This window comes from Trypanosoma brucei, chromosome 8 (assembly GCF_000210295.1).
Source record: "Trypanosoma brucei gambiense DAL972 chromosome 8, complete sequence".
NCBI lineage: Eukaryota > Euglenozoa > Kinetoplastea > Trypanosomatida > Trypanosomatidae > Trypanosoma > Trypanosoma brucei.
Genome location: NC_026741.1, coordinates 319,324 through 333,891, shown reverse-complemented (window position 1 = coordinate 333,891; position 14,568 = coordinate 319,324). Strand labels below are relative to the sequence as shown.

The following is a 14,568-nucleotide window of genomic DNA, read 5'->3' as shown; positions in this document are numbered from 1 at the left end:
CTCACGTGTAAATGTGCAACCATGAAGGTCAAACAGGATTTACCACTTCTAGCTTCGCGTTGTAGCCGTACCAAAAAAAAAAAAAGACAAAGACGGAAACACAATGTACTTCACTTTACTTACAATCATGCATTTGTCACTTAACATTCCTCGTTTACCATTGCTTCCCCAGCTCTCTTTGAATCTATCCTCCTGATTCTGCAGAAGTACTGCGGCTCCTTCTCACCGCTGTTATTATTTTTACCCTTTCCGTTTCACTCAACGGCAAGCCGCTCACATGACGTTGTTCCTTCTTTTGCTGGATAGGACAAAAGGGAACCCGCAGATGACGGAAGCTTGCAGTGCTTTGCAAAGGGGCACTTTACTCCATCCTCCAAAGGGGTAACGGGTCCTGCACGACACTCCTCCTCATTACCCACTCTTCTCATATTAGCAGCGTTACCGCCTCCCACGCTAAGCCAATTAAACTTAGCCACGAAGTTTTTGTTTTTCCTCGTTAGTCAATTACTATTTGTTAGTTGTTTTTTTTCCTTTTTTTTGAAACCAATTTCACTTTATTTCTTACCATACTTACATATGCACACTTATGTTTTATGACACGAATTGATTATTATTTATATGTTTAGCTTCAATTATGCCCTTCCATCACATTCCTCAGTGACACACTCCATGAGCCCTAACTGGAGCGCGAACCCTTTAGCAACTTCATGAGCTGTTGCTCCAAATTAAAGCAAATGAATCCTAGTGTCAGCAAAACAGCTCCTATTATGTACATCGCATTGAAGGACTTCTGCTTTATGAGGAGGTCTGAGGTCATAGCCAAAGGTGTTGTCAAAGTGAGACCCAACGTTGCAGCTGTGGGCGAGGTGAGCAACACCGCACGCGCCCACAACACCTCACTGAGGTTTGTTCCCACTAGTGCGTTCACTAGGAGCAGTGCAAATTGAATCCCACCGGGGGTCTGGAAGGTCTCGAAGTCGGTAAAGTGAAAAATAAGCAGAAATGGCCAAAAAAGAATGGTGTTCAGGGCGCCCACAAAGCCAAAGAGCATTAAAATGCTATACCGGTCATCGTCTGAAGCGTGCCACCTGATGATGCTTGTGTAAACGGCGTAGAAGATAGCAGCTAGTAGAGCATAAATATCCCCCCCAACGGTTTCGTTTTCAGTGTTCTCCGCGTCAGAGAACCCAACCAGACACGCACCGATAATGGTCATCGTCATGGCAAGCAGACAGGGCCAGGTGGCCTTCTGATTAAAGAATATGAGTGATAGTAAAAAGGTCCAGATGGCAGACGTATTGCTCAAAACAGTAACAGAGGAAACGGAAGTGGCTGCAAGGGAGGCGTTGAACAGGGAATTCGCCAAGAACCAAATTGGGCAAAAGAAGGCTGCGCACTTGAAAACCCTGAACTTGCTGTATGGCCTTATTCGTTCCGCCTCACTCTGTGGTCCACCCCGCGAAACATCCGCCCCATCCGCGGGCTCGTTGTCGGGTGCCGAGGCACCCGAGCCGAATGTTCTTTTGAGAGCATCATCATATATAACCAATGACGAGGTCCGCTCACCATTTTTCCACGGTAGCCGGCGCCACGAGCTCAGTAAAAGGAACCCGATATTATTGACACCAAACGTATTAGTGTTAAAGTAGGTCATAAAGTATGGCTTCTCATATTCTTCCGCCTCATATATGTACTGGATCAACACTGAAGCATATGTCCATATAACTGCGACACAAAGAATCATCACAATACCAAGTGCATAGGAACCGACAGTGAAGGGAGGGCGCTGGTCCTCAGTTTGCTTGTCATTCCTTCGTTTGTCATCATTCATCAGGGATGCGGACTCAGTTCTGTATGCGGTTACACCATCGCCATTAGTTGCTGCATTTTGGGATGCCATCTTGCTTGTGTGTTGTTAAATGCTGTGAATTTTGTTGCTTTGCTCCAGGAATGTGTTGAAAACCTCGCGTTTCAGTGCACGCGTCTCCATAAGATTAGGGAGAGAAGTGTCCCAATGCAGAGGATAAAAGGCAAAGGATCGTCATTCAAAGACAATAGCCATGTGCAACTTCCACACCGCCTCCTTAACTCCACGACGGAGTAACAGAAGACACGGAAGTGGTGAAACACGTGGCGGAGAGGGAATAAAATGAAACAAAATGATGGGAATGCCGAGTAAACCTCACCCCATTACTTGAACGCACCACAACCCCTTCCTGGTCGCGAAGCTGGAACAGTAGGAACAATATACACATTCAATGCACCTACAAACGCACGAATACTAGTGTATGACGACAGAACCACTCAATAAGTTAGCCCACTGGCAACCCCAAACTGGGGCGCTAGCCAGCATGAATTAAGACACACTTGGGTATGGCAGCGACTTCGGGTCCACCTCTCCGCACATAGAGATACCTTTTATTTCACGTGCTTCACTGTACTTCTCTCCACCCCTTGAAAAGCACAGGAGCCGGAGACAGCCACAGATTTACACGCTAAACGGGTCACTCCGAACCGTCAGAGTGCTGTGCATACTTACCGAAACCACTCTTCAACCACCCGAATAGCCGAGAAAGTGCCACATTGTCAACCTTTTGCCTTTCAGAATCGTCCCTCTTTCGCAACTCCCGCTGAACGACGCGGAGCTTCTCGTCCAGCAGAGCGCGACAGTATGCTGTTGTACATTCAATATGGTCATCCTCGTGTTTGGACGCATGATTGTAGCAAATTTCTAGACACTTGGGTCTCGTTGGCGAGGAGCGAACCTCTTCGATGTCTCTCACCAACTTTTCCTCACATCCCTGTGAAGCCTCTCTGCCAGCATTGTAGGGCTGCTTCATATACAGCCGCTCCCCATCCACACAGAGAATGCGTTGCTGCCGTGCCCCGTGCTTGTTAATGCGAATTACTTCGAACTGCTCAAGAGTTTGGGCCTTTTCAGCATCAATGTTTATAACAATGTCCTCCACTGGTGCTGGCACATCCGCAGCACCGTCCGTCACACGCCCCTGTACGAGAACCTCCGTGACCCCAAAGCGATGGAGGGACAGTATAGTACGCTCCGCCACAGGAATATCCATATGTCCGCACCCTGTTCCAAAGTTGTAATATTCATTAATATTCAGCTCAACCGGTCCATATTTAATACGCAGGGAACCCGCGACTAGCCAAATGCCGGGGAGTCGGCTAAAAATAACCCGCTCCAGACTCTCAGCAAGCATGTCAGCTGGGACAAGCACCTGGCGCTTGACAACTTTGGCCTGTGAGTCTAAGGGTCGTACCTCCACGGAGAGGTTGATGTCCTCCGCGGCTGTTGGCAGCAGCCGAGTCCTCTGCGGAAAAAGAAACAGTTTGGCGGTGGGGAGGGGTTGAACCGCAAAGCACGTTAACTTTTGAATGGCACTGTCTAGCTGAAATACCAAGTCCTCTTCACCGGTAAACTCGTCGGCTATGTACAGTTTGTAATGCCGTGGGTTCGTCGAAAAGCGAGAAAACAAACGTTCATCGGGCACAAGTGTTTGCTGAAGGAAAGCATTCACTACATCCACCCCACGGAACAAAGCTTGTCTCGCCTGAACCGTGCACACAGTGCGTCTACCTTGTGCATTCGTAAAGGTACTAAAAATGCGGATCTCGCTCCCCTTTGCATGTCCGCCTTCTTCTTTAGAAAGGGGGGGGCCGATCCAGAACTGTCCAAGACTGCTGTCCGCGAGACTTGCCTCTCGCCTCGCTCGTTGCAGCTCCAGGAGCTCGCTCATGGCAAGGGTTGCAACTGTTCCCAGCGACTGTGGGGTCCCCCCACCTGCTCGCGCTGCGTCAGCTGGCTTACCGGATTCCCGACGGCCCGAAGATGGATTGACGGGTGCTTTCATCCGATCATCGCGTTGCAAGTCCGCTTCTGCATCAACACCTGCGAGATTTACAGTCCAGCGGATCATAGAAGTCCAAATCAGGAGCAGTAAAAGGCTTTTCACCAACTTTTGTACCTTATATATTCAAAAACAGACCCCTCTCGGGTCTCGCCGCTCACCGTGTCTACACACACGCACACCAGCAGCTTCTGGTCCGACAAAGCAAACGGAAGAGGGCAGGGGGAAATAGCGCGGAAGAATGATTCTTATCCCGGAGAAACAGGTCACCACACGCCCGGCAAAGCGGGCTCTCACTTCGAAATCGCGGATACGATGCAGCAACAACCATCCGCACCGCGTACTGTACTGCACTCACTATCTTCAATCCTCTCAATTTGGAGAGTCTCTATACCCAAGTTACTGAGCTCATGATTTACGGCTCGGTCTCACTTATTTTTTCCGTCCTTAATTTCCTTTCTCCAACAGCGCCTAGAGTTCCATACCCACACCTTTCAAGTGGGGTCCACCATCGGTCGCGTACTAGATGGGCGTTTGCCCTGGATACAGAAGCTGATCGTGGATACAGAAGTAAGAACATTGAAACGGCATGGACAAGAAGTGTTGACAAGTCGTCTTTTTATCCCCGCTCCACCTCACCATTGTTTCAACTTTTTAGTTGTCCTTTTCCTTTTGTTTGCTTAGAATGCGCATTCATCGCCTCAGTCACAACCCTCACACAGCCTCCCCCAACGCTCCCAAAACAAGAAGACGAGAAAATGCAAAACGGTACGGCACAACCTCCTTTCTTCGTTAACGTCAAACGCTACTCGACACGGGGCACATTCCACTCGCTCTCACCTTCAAAGGTAACTGTCTTGTTCATGCCCACCGCAGTGCCTTCGATACAGAGGGTTTTTTCCCCTGTTTGCTTGTCAATGCGGAACACGGTCGTGCGGAAAGCTATCATAAACTTCGTTCTTCTGAATTGAGTCACCTCGATACGTGCCTCCACCTCGTCGCCAACAAACAGAGGGACCACGAAGCGCAATGTCTGGCTCATGTAAATCGACTGCGGCCCCGGGAGCTCTGACCCCAACAGCCCTGAGAAAAGAGAACCGGCTAGCATCCCATGCACAACTGGAGACTGAAAACCAGCAGCCTTCGCCGCAGCTTCATCCACATGAATAGGGTTGGAATCGCCGACAAGCGGCCCGAACGCTTTAACGTCATCTAACGTAATGACCCGCCGCGTGGACGCAAAATCACCGATCCGAATCACACGACCCATGTGTCTCTGGCCTACCTTTAACATACTAAGTGTTCGACAAAAAGCGAAAGTGAGTCCATAAACGACAACAATGGAAATATTATGAGCGCAGCATTACCACAGGTAGTGGCATACAATGGCAACAAGACAACGAGGACGTAATATTAACTCTTCACAAGCATCGACAGCCGCTGCATGCTACCATCGATACTTAACCTAAATCCGACTATACTGAAGAACGTTGCGCTGCAGGACCTTATTCCACCGATGCTCCCAACCGCCCTTTTTGAGATGAGAATCTGTTCCCCATCCAGTGTAGTGGACTCTGTGTACCAAAAGGTTACCACCACGAACCATTTTGTTCATCGTCCAGTATGAGACGTTTACGTATGGAACCCACTCCCGCGTTCCCGCAACACCCTGAACCGCATGGTACCTATCAACGTTAGCTAAACGATAGTACGGCGTCTTAAACAACCCGTACTGGTTGTACTGAAAGCATGTGACCTTTCGCTGAAGCATCTTTTGGTGGGTCCCCACAACAGTTTTTGATAGCGGTTCGTCCAGTTGAGAAATGGCCCGGCAGACGCTGTGAAGCCAACAGTCCCGAAAAGATTTTTCGTACATCAGTCTACTTTCAAGCACAAAGTGAGTGTGCCGCTTTGGCACATCCTGACCAATGTGGCGCATCCACAATCCTCTACTGAAGCAGAACATCAATGCCCAGCATAAATATTTTCTTCAAGACCGTCACACAGGGGTAGATCCAGGAAAAGACGTGGGTGAAAGAGAATTTGCACTTCTGCGGTACAGATATGACAACCAACGAACTTAACAGCATTCCGGCATTAGCCGGTAACCGTGCACATACCTCTTAACGCGAAACCTTAAGCCCCACATCACCCTCACTACCCCTGTCTCCAGCCTCCCCACCTCCCCCACACTCTGGTGCAAATCGCTACTGTAAAGCATCTTCGCAAATATCGAGGGCAATTCTTCTCAATATATCATCAGCTGTCTTACCTACGTTACAGACCTCCTCGCAGAGGACCCGAGACCTACTAACAGCAGAAGAAACAAAGCATGCCGCTAAACTTTCCTCGAGTTCCAACGAAGGAAGGCCTTTTGCAACACACAGCGAGGCCCGCGAGGCCACAGCTGATGCTGCGTAAATAAGAGATGCAGCTTCCCCCAACCGATCAAGAAGTAGTTGCTGGTACTGAACGTGGGAACCACTTCTTACAAAGGTGGTTTCCACGGCATTCCCAAATGTCACAACCACCTCGTCAATCAGTGACGCATTCCTGACATTCTTAATGGGAATACGATCGCGCACCCCCAACGATCGAAGCAACCTCGCTTGCATCACTTGCAATGTCGATGCATTTTGGAAAAACAAGCCATAATCCTCGATGCCGCAGCAAACAGCCGCGGCATATAAAAAATGATCCTGCTCCGTTTGATTTAGGATGCTTCTCGCGCAAGAAATACACTCCTCCAGTTGCACGCTTGGTGGGATTGATATCTCCAAATCCTTTAATAGTTTCGTTACAGTGCTTTGGGTAAACGCAGCCGTTAACGTACACTCCAGCAGACTGTCCTCCACAGGTGTGTCCGCTATAGCAGCCAGGGCGTAAATAGTGGACTCCATAGCATATACAAAGCAGGCAAAAGAACCGATAAGCCCACCAGCACCCTCTCCAGCATTGGACTCCCCCAGAATTTGAAGGATACGCTTCATTATCCCAAGAAGTGAGGCCGTGTATAGGTATTGTTCTGTAAACAACGTTATCATCGCGTTTTTAAACCCTTCGCCCACTACACCAACTGCGCAGCGGGCTGGAGTATTTTCCATGGTAACGGAGTTCCCGACCACCTTCACACCGGGGGCGTCTTTGGCGCATATAAAAAATGACAGGCGTTCGACTGTAGTAGCCCCCTCCTCCGCAACAATTTGAGTAAATGTCTTACCTAAGACCAAAAAATGCGTAGCTTTCGCGGCGTTAAAACAATGTTTTTCCCCTGTTAATACGTACTTGTCATCGCGGAGAGAGGCTTTAGTTGAAGTCATGCTAAAGTCGCTCCCATTGCTTTCTTCAACCGCCCACCCCATCACTACACTACCGTCAGACATCGCCGTTAAATACTCTCCCTTTAACGACTTGTCCCCAACTGCCGATAAGAGATAAGTACACATACCACTGTGGCCTATTAGCGATAGCATGTCAGCATTACACTTTGCACCAACTTCCTCATATATTAAAGCATGGGCGGTGTGACCAAGATCCATCCCACCATATTCCGTACTTATACGGGCTCCATAAAGATTTGTAAGTGTGCTGCCATTTTTTCGGACGTCTTCCAGCAACAATTGTAAGTTCTCTGCTTCATCACCATCAACCTTACGACAGGGGTATGGAAACATCTCATCCGGCACAATCTTGAAGTTGAATAGACCTGCCGCATAAGACGAGTGACGGCCGGGCATGTGCTTAGAAACAGAAATGAAACGTCTCATTTCCTTTTTTTTTTTTTTGATTCGAATGTTTCTCTCCCACGCTAACCCCTTAATTGATACTGTTCTAACAGTGAAACTTATCTGCCTTCCTATGTATATGTTGGTCGAGATTGCCCACAAAAGGATAAAAGTTATGCCTTTCAAGGTGGAAAAAATATCTAAGTATTCTCCCCCTCCTTCTCCTTACTACAGATTAACTTGAAAGTTGGGACAAGTGCAAAAATTGAACATCCAAATAAATAAACACGAATGTATTATCTGGGGGGAAATTTTCTAACTTAGCTAATAATGGTTAAGCAAATAAAGTCTGATTAAACGACTAGTTACTTCATTGCCTGTTAATGCGACCCACTATTAAAAAAAAAAAGCTACCCTCCCACCAGCGTCCTTAAATTTAGAATTGCTACTCTTCGGCAACAACTTTCGGAACATCCGAAATGCAAAACGGCAAAGTTGTCCACTTAGGGAAGACACGCTTATAAAGATCCATGCAAACAAGATCATGCTGCATTACCTGATCGTTCAAGGATGCTTTAAACAGCCCACGAGTTCCCACAGCCTTTATTATTTTCCCACGTCTCCCCAACCGAGTGCGAAGGTCCACAGATTGAAACCACTGCACGTCCTCGTCGTTGAAAAACATGTATTTGACTACAATTTGTTTTTTGTGAATAGTCGCTACTCTTCCCGTCAGTACCGCACGCTTGAGCACCAACAGGTCTGGATTTGGCGGTAGTGCCCCTCCAAAGCAAGCCAAATGCAATGAATTGTCCTCATTCTGCTCCTCCAGTGACGGAACTTCAAACAAAAGAATAGGGCAAGGCTGATACGATATAGGGCCAAAAAAACTCGCCATACAAAATTTTTCGTTTGGATGAAAAAAGCGGGCAAACTTCGTACGATCTGAGGTAGTAATGTCACTGAAGATGGGTGACACGTAAAACTTCCTAAAACCTATATGAGCGAGCATAGGTATTTTTGACTTAATTGGTTCATCGCAATCCGAGCTCCTTTGAATCCTAAAGTGAAGGACTGACCATTTCTGCTCATGCTCCAGCTGACCCGATGCAATAATGCAACCGCCTTCGACAGAGCTTCTCCAGACCTTACTTGGAACATCCACGAGTGTTATATACACAAATTGCTCAGTTGCGACACTTCCACTGGCGCATTTCGCTAGCGCTGCCTCACGAATGCGGGTTATGCCCTGTAACTTGTAAATATAAGCGTAATGTGGCGGGAGATTCTCCGCCGCGTCCCATTTACCCGTTTGGAAGCTCTTGAGTCCGCGATATTTCATAAATCTTTGCCTTGCTGGTAGATTGAAAGGTGTGTCTACAATATCTGGATTCCACGCATCTTCTTCACTCTCCTCTTTAAGTCTCTGTATTTCCGCAGCTCGTTCGTCGTCGTTCATCCGCTCCAAACGAATTACATCCTCCACCTTAAGAAAGTCAACTGTTGTTCTTAAAGTCCCCTGAGAAAAGTGATCAGACGCAGCATACTCATCGTCCCCCGGTACCGATTCACCAATATCTGTCTCCGAGTTTATATCACTACCCTCGAATTCATACCATGCTGCCTGGTAATCAGATACACCCTCTGGAACTTTGACCTTTTTGAATCCTATTGATTTGTGATAGGCAATATCTTCCTCAGTTGGTCCGTCTGCATCGTCAAGAGTGGCATTCACTTGAACGTAGTCAAGTGACTCTCTGTGTGCCTTCTCACACGAATCAATAACCTGGGCTTCATCACCCCTTGGGTCCCCCCGGCATATGTTCTCAATCTGAAACGTCCCGTGGTTTGTGAGGTGAATCAATTGCTCGGCCGAGAGTGCCATGCCACGAAGGTAACCACCTACGACAAGTTTTTGAGCATCATCATCAAAATATCCCTCCTCCACTATCAAATACGGATGTTGATCACGCCATGCTAGTGAACGAAGTTTAGCGACATGGAGATGCCGAAGCACCGGGTCATAGTCACCCTGATCAATCACAGTAAATACCTTCGTCGTTTCAGGGAGAACAGATAAAAAGTAACGCTGGTGAACCTTAATAACTTTATGACGCTGCTTTTCAGTGAACGTATCAAGATTTTGCAGTACTACAGCTACACTCGGCACCCCTTGGGCATTAAGAGCTGCAATCAGCTCTCTCGTGAACGCAGTGATACAAAGACCAATATCTCCGTACCATGTAGTAGCCACAACGGAGCCAACATCATCACAATCTTCTACTTCCATAGATTCTTGCACGTTACGTATCATTTCCTGTACGGATCGCGAGACATCCAGTGCTAACACCAAAAAGTCAGCGACCTTACCGATGTCAACACAACTCTGAAGATTGCCATTCCGCTCTGACATAAATGTAAAAGATGCCTTCTTTTCTTTCGAACTTGCAGTGAACGGGAGGCAAGTGTCACGAACTTCACTCCCCAAAGAAAAGCACAGGCCCCGAATGACCAGGTCCGTGTTAGCCGATTCATTTGCTGGTAGAACACCAACAGCCCGAGGCAACCCGGATATTTTCCCGATTCTCTTTTGTTGAAGGGCATTGGCCCTTTTCTTGTCCCGCAGGGCAGCTAAAGACTGCCTTGATCTCTCTTTGGCCTCCAACGGATGAAGCGCTTTTACACTCTCCTTTTTCGTTGGAATAGTGCGTCCCTTTGCCAAACCCGAAACAGCACGTTTAGATGCAAACCTCTGCTTGTGAGCCTTATTACGTGCCATTCAATCTACAGAATATTTAAATAAAACTAATATAAAAAATATGTGGCCAAATCATGTTTCAAAAATATATGTTAAAAAGGAAAAGCAACAACCGCTTAAAGACAAAGCACATAAGCAATACAAAGGATCTTATATATATATATTACTTCTGTAATCTCCCCACTGAAATATATGGGTAAATATTACACAAAAAACACAAACACACTGATTCTCTCCAAATATTTTTAGGTACAAAAGACAAAACAAATAACAAAGAAAAAACTAAAGCTCCACGGAAGAATCTCATAAATTTAAGAGAAAAAATACTTTTACAACATTTAAATTGAAAATCAACAGAATTATCGACTTTGAAACGAATAAAAAGGAGTGTAAATACAAAAAATCTACAAAACCTCAAGACGAGTGAAAACAAATCTTTTAAAAATACGAGTTTCGGTGCGGTTCGAATGGTCAATTTATTAAATATAATTAAAGCGAGGAGCAAGGAATTATAAACTAAATGTATAACCATATATAGTCATCAATACCCATCTGACACAAACTTAGGTGGCAAGCAGCAGCGGAATATTTATTTCACAGTAGACCTGTGAAAGGGCAGTTCTTGTGGTCCCCAAAAGCCTCGGGACACTGCCACTTACTTTTGTAAGTTAAACTCCTTCACCAACTTTGTGCAGTTTAACCGTGTGCCTCCGCGGGAGCCGACCGCCGGTTTGCTGACGGAGCGGTTAAACGAGTAATTTGTGCTAATGTTGTGGGAATCAAATATCATAAACATCTCATCCATGGCCACGGAAAGACCGTAGGCTTTTGTGTTTCCTTTTGTTTCCGCGCCTTACAGGAATGTATTATCAACCCAAATGTCAATACTCAGGGGGAAAGGATTCCACGAATGCTACTGAGGAGAGTCAGAGGACACGGGCCTGAGCCTGCATGATAAGAAAAGGGAACTTAAACCAACTACACCACATAACATTACTTTCACCTCACCGGAATCCAATAAGAGGACTTGCCCCAGACCCACAACCCCTCAAAGAGCCATCTGTGACCAAATCAACTGCGAGTTCCCAATTGGGTGTAACCGTGCGTTTCTTATTTTTAAACAGGCAAGAAAGTAATACCCACTTACTAAACCAAGTGCGGACAGTGGCAACAAAGCGGCCTCTGTAGCGGGGAAAAGTTCTCTGTCCAAGGCAAAAGACGACGACGTAACGCCCTTAAGAAAAAACAAAAAAACAGACAGAAAAAGTCGACAACTCAGGATAGTAACCGCATGAAGGTATTTTGAAATGTGTTCCAAAAGGAACAATTGCCTCGTAAGGTTCATCCGCTTTTGTTATTTCTCTTGAGGCCCCGCAATTCACCAGCGACGCTCGTTGGAGGGTTTATCCTCTGCAATTGAGAAAAGGGATGACCTGAGCTCCTGTTGGTGCGGAAGAGGCATCCTTTACGCTACCGACCTTCCAAAGTAAACGATCATCGCCGATGGAAATAACCTGAGGGCTCCTTTCACTGGTCCCTTTTGGTCTCATTCCGATCAGTCCCCAGAGATGTTGAAATTTACATTTCACACTCGAATTTAAGCGAGAAATAATTCAATATTTTTTTTTTGGAATTTTCTTCGTGCCTTTGTGAGAGTTTCCCCCCACTGGCGCGGCCATCAGCCATCACCGTAGAGCCCTGAGATGCTATCGGTCTGGCAACTGTGGCAGAGTCTCCCTTTTTTTTATTCGTCCTAACACACCCGCTATAACGTTTTGTTGTGACTCCGCAGTTAAACGGAATACAGCACATGGGGCGAGAAGCCCCCCACCCTGGACTCTCCCAAAGATGCCAATTGGCAATCCTTTTTTGGAGTTCCACATCACCGGACAGCAGCATCTTAGTGCGGATGATACTGCTGATGGCACGCTGGCACGTGCCCAGGGACCGACAAATGAAAAACGGTGTCCCAGCAAGACGCTGCTGATCCCTGTGCTGTATGATGCCGTAGCCGGAGCAAAGCAGTGTTCCCCATGAAAGGAACGCTGCTGGCTCTTGGCTTCCCCTGATGATACGGGGTACTGGACCCTGGCACCACGTTGAGGTGGCCGGCATCGCCAGGGGATTCAATATATCTCCAGCAGCGGGACGTGCACTTGCTGTAAAGGAATGGTAGCCTTGTCCTGCGTATTCAACAGGCGTGTGGCATGCGCCCTCCTTGTTATCGTATAACCGTGCGTCTTGAAGGGACAACGCCCTGGCGGCTCCCATGGCTCTTATCATTCGTCTAAGACATGGGTTACACCATAGAGACACTATTCTACATATTAGTCAACATGGCGGTGCATTTGTCCAAGTGGCTGACAGTGTTCCTCGGCATGTGGAACGGATAGATGTGTTTCATTGGTTGGAAAATAATGTGAGGATCCATGCCATGCTCTTCCACAAATTGTGCCTGCAGCATGCTGTAAAGCCTCCTCTCCTAACGGGGTGCGTCATCATCTCCCACGGAGCGAGAATATGTTCGACTTTGGTTGTTGTGAGCGTTGTTACATGTTCCTTGAGCTTCAAAGTGGAGAGTAGTCGCGTAATATCGAGAGCGTCCTAATCCCCGAATGCGAACTTAACGACTTGCTCGGTGTGAATTGGACTTGGCTGTCTTGGGTGTCACCAACCAATCGAGGGGCACTACACTGTCCCTGTTCCATTAGAAATGCTTCCGTATCAGTGCCGGGATCTCCAGCAGACGACTTTTCGTAATCCACACCAAACGCAAAAACCACACACTCCTTCCAAACCGTGCAAAAAGTAATAATCTGAGCCATTCCGACCTTTAGTTAAGGGACTTGCTTGTTTGATCTCGCTTATCGCCACAATCTTCTGTAGCCGCTAGACCATCACGTCCAACAGTCATCGACCCAAATTTATCACCACTACTTGCTGGCCGAGGTGCTCTGCATGTGCATTAATTTCTGCCAACGCGGATACGTAATACTCATTCATAATGCCGCGATGCAAAGCCAACACGCCCTAATCGATCAAGGATTTGCTGTGGAATCGATAATATGTGCAAATTGATCCATAACGGGGATGTGGGACATTTGCCGCAATATATGTGCGCGCAATTGACGGATGTTGCAAGGGTGGCCGCTCGGCGTTTTCGCCTCCGCATACGCGGCAAAGGATCGATGTGAAAGGAGAAACGGTTTTCATACGCAACCATCGACCCGAAAGGGCGAGCCCATCGGGCAACCCCAACGCGTTATTTTCTTTGAGTAATGATTCCTTTTAGGTTGCCGACCACCTCACCTTCTGTGGTGTTTTGCTCGCGAATACCCTGGCGACACCGGCAACCTCAACGAGTGACAGGGTCCAGTACCCCGTATCATCGGGGAAAGCCAAGAGTCAGCAGCGTTCCTTTCACGGGGAACACTGCTTTGCTCCGGATACGGCATCATACAGCACAGGGATCAGCAGCGTCTTGTTGGGACACTGATTTTCATTTGTCGGTCCCTGGACAGGTGCCAGCGTGCCATCAGCAGTATCATCCGCACTAAGATGCTGCTGTCCGGTAATATGGAAGAGAATCCCTTTCCGTCGTTGCGCGGGATGCAGTGGAACCCGGGGTGTTGTACTCTCCCAAACTTTTTTCCTAGAGCTGCAGCCGTCATTCAACTTGTGTTAAATCTATGCCAATCGTCCGTTTCTAAGTTTCTTCACTGTCTGGTTGCCGTTAAAAGTTCCCCTTCTCTCCCTTCGACTCCAGCACAAACACACACACGCATAAACACAAGCAAATACAAGAGGAAATACACACTGACCATACTCCCGGAAAAAGTTTCTACCACCATGGCCGATCTCATATACAATAACGGTAATTTTTGCGCACAGGGCTGACAACACGACAGCAAGGAAGGAGGGAAAAATGGGGAAGGAGGCAGGGAAACTTCATAACTTGCTTTCCTACCCTTTTGTATGGAATAATAGATGTGCATCGGAACGGCTGTTTCATCCGCCCCCAACCTCCCCCACCCACTCCGGACTCAGAGGAAAGTTATGTTTTCTTCCACTTTTTAGTGTCGTGTAGTGTGATGGAAATGGTGTCTGTAGGTGCTGGAGGGGGGATGGTATGGAGTGGTAAGAAAGGTGCTTTTCTTCTTTTCTTTTTTTTTTTTTTCGCGTCCCCTACACTTCAAATCCCTCATGAACAAGTTTG

At 47.3% G+C, this 14,568-nt stretch overlaps 6 protein-coding genes across 6 annotated transcripts; all 6 read right to left on the bottom strand.

Annotated features, from left to right (window-relative positions):
* Window positions 1–676: 676 nt before the first annotated feature.
* On the bottom strand, window positions 677–1,900 carry TbgDal_VIII1010 (hypothetical protein, conserved; the record flags this gene model as incomplete). Its single annotated transcript, XM_011777127.1, has 1 exon — window positions 677–1,900. One exon carries the CDS (start codon window positions 1,898–1,900, stop codon window positions 677–679), a length of 1,224 nt encoding a protein of 407 aa, XP_011775429.1.
* Window positions 1,901–2,504: 604 nt separating this feature from the next.
* TbgDal_VIII1000 (hypothetical protein, conserved) lies at window positions 2,505–3,938 on the bottom strand (the record flags this gene model as incomplete). Its single annotated transcript, XM_011777126.1, has 1 exon — window positions 2,505–3,938. One exon carries the CDS (start codon window positions 3,936–3,938, stop codon window positions 2,505–2,507), a length of 1,434 nt encoding a protein of 477 aa, XP_011775428.1.
* Window positions 3,939–4,674: 736 nt separating this feature from the next.
* TbgDal_VIII990 (maoC-like dehydratase, putative) lies at window positions 4,675–5,163 on the bottom strand (the record flags this gene model as incomplete). Its single annotated transcript, XM_011777125.1, has 1 exon — window positions 4,675–5,163. One exon carries the CDS (start codon window positions 5,161–5,163, stop codon window positions 4,675–4,677), a length of 489 nt encoding a protein of 162 aa, XP_011775427.1.
* Window positions 5,164–5,334: 171 nt separating this feature from the next.
* On the bottom strand, window positions 5,335–5,835 carry TbgDal_VIII980 (hypothetical protein, conserved; the record flags this gene model as incomplete). Its single annotated transcript, XM_011777124.1, has 1 exon — window positions 5,335–5,835. The coding sequence occupies one exon, from the start codon at window positions 5,833–5,835 to the stop codon at window positions 5,335–5,337; it is 501 nt and encodes a 166-aa protein (XP_011775426.1).
* A 241-nt stretch (window positions 5,836–6,076) lies between these two features.
* On the bottom strand, window positions 6,077–7,636 carry TbgDal_VIII970 (acyl-CoA dehydrogenase, mitochondrial precursor,putative; the record flags this gene model as incomplete). The annotated part of the gene is made up of 1 exon (XM_011777123.1): window positions 6,077–7,636. The coding sequence occupies one exon, from the start codon at window positions 7,634–7,636 to the stop codon at window positions 6,077–6,079; it is 1,560 nt and encodes a 519-aa protein (XP_011775425.1).
* Window positions 7,637–8,039: 403 nt separating this feature from the next.
* Window positions 8,040–10,373, bottom strand: TbgDal_VIII960 (hypothetical protein, conserved; the record flags this gene model as incomplete). Its single annotated transcript, XM_011777122.1, has 1 exon — window positions 8,040–10,373. The coding sequence occupies one exon, from the start codon at window positions 10,371–10,373 to the stop codon at window positions 8,040–8,042; it is 2,334 nt and encodes a 777-aa protein (XP_011775424.1).
* Window positions 10,374–14,568: the final 4,195 nt, after the last annotated feature.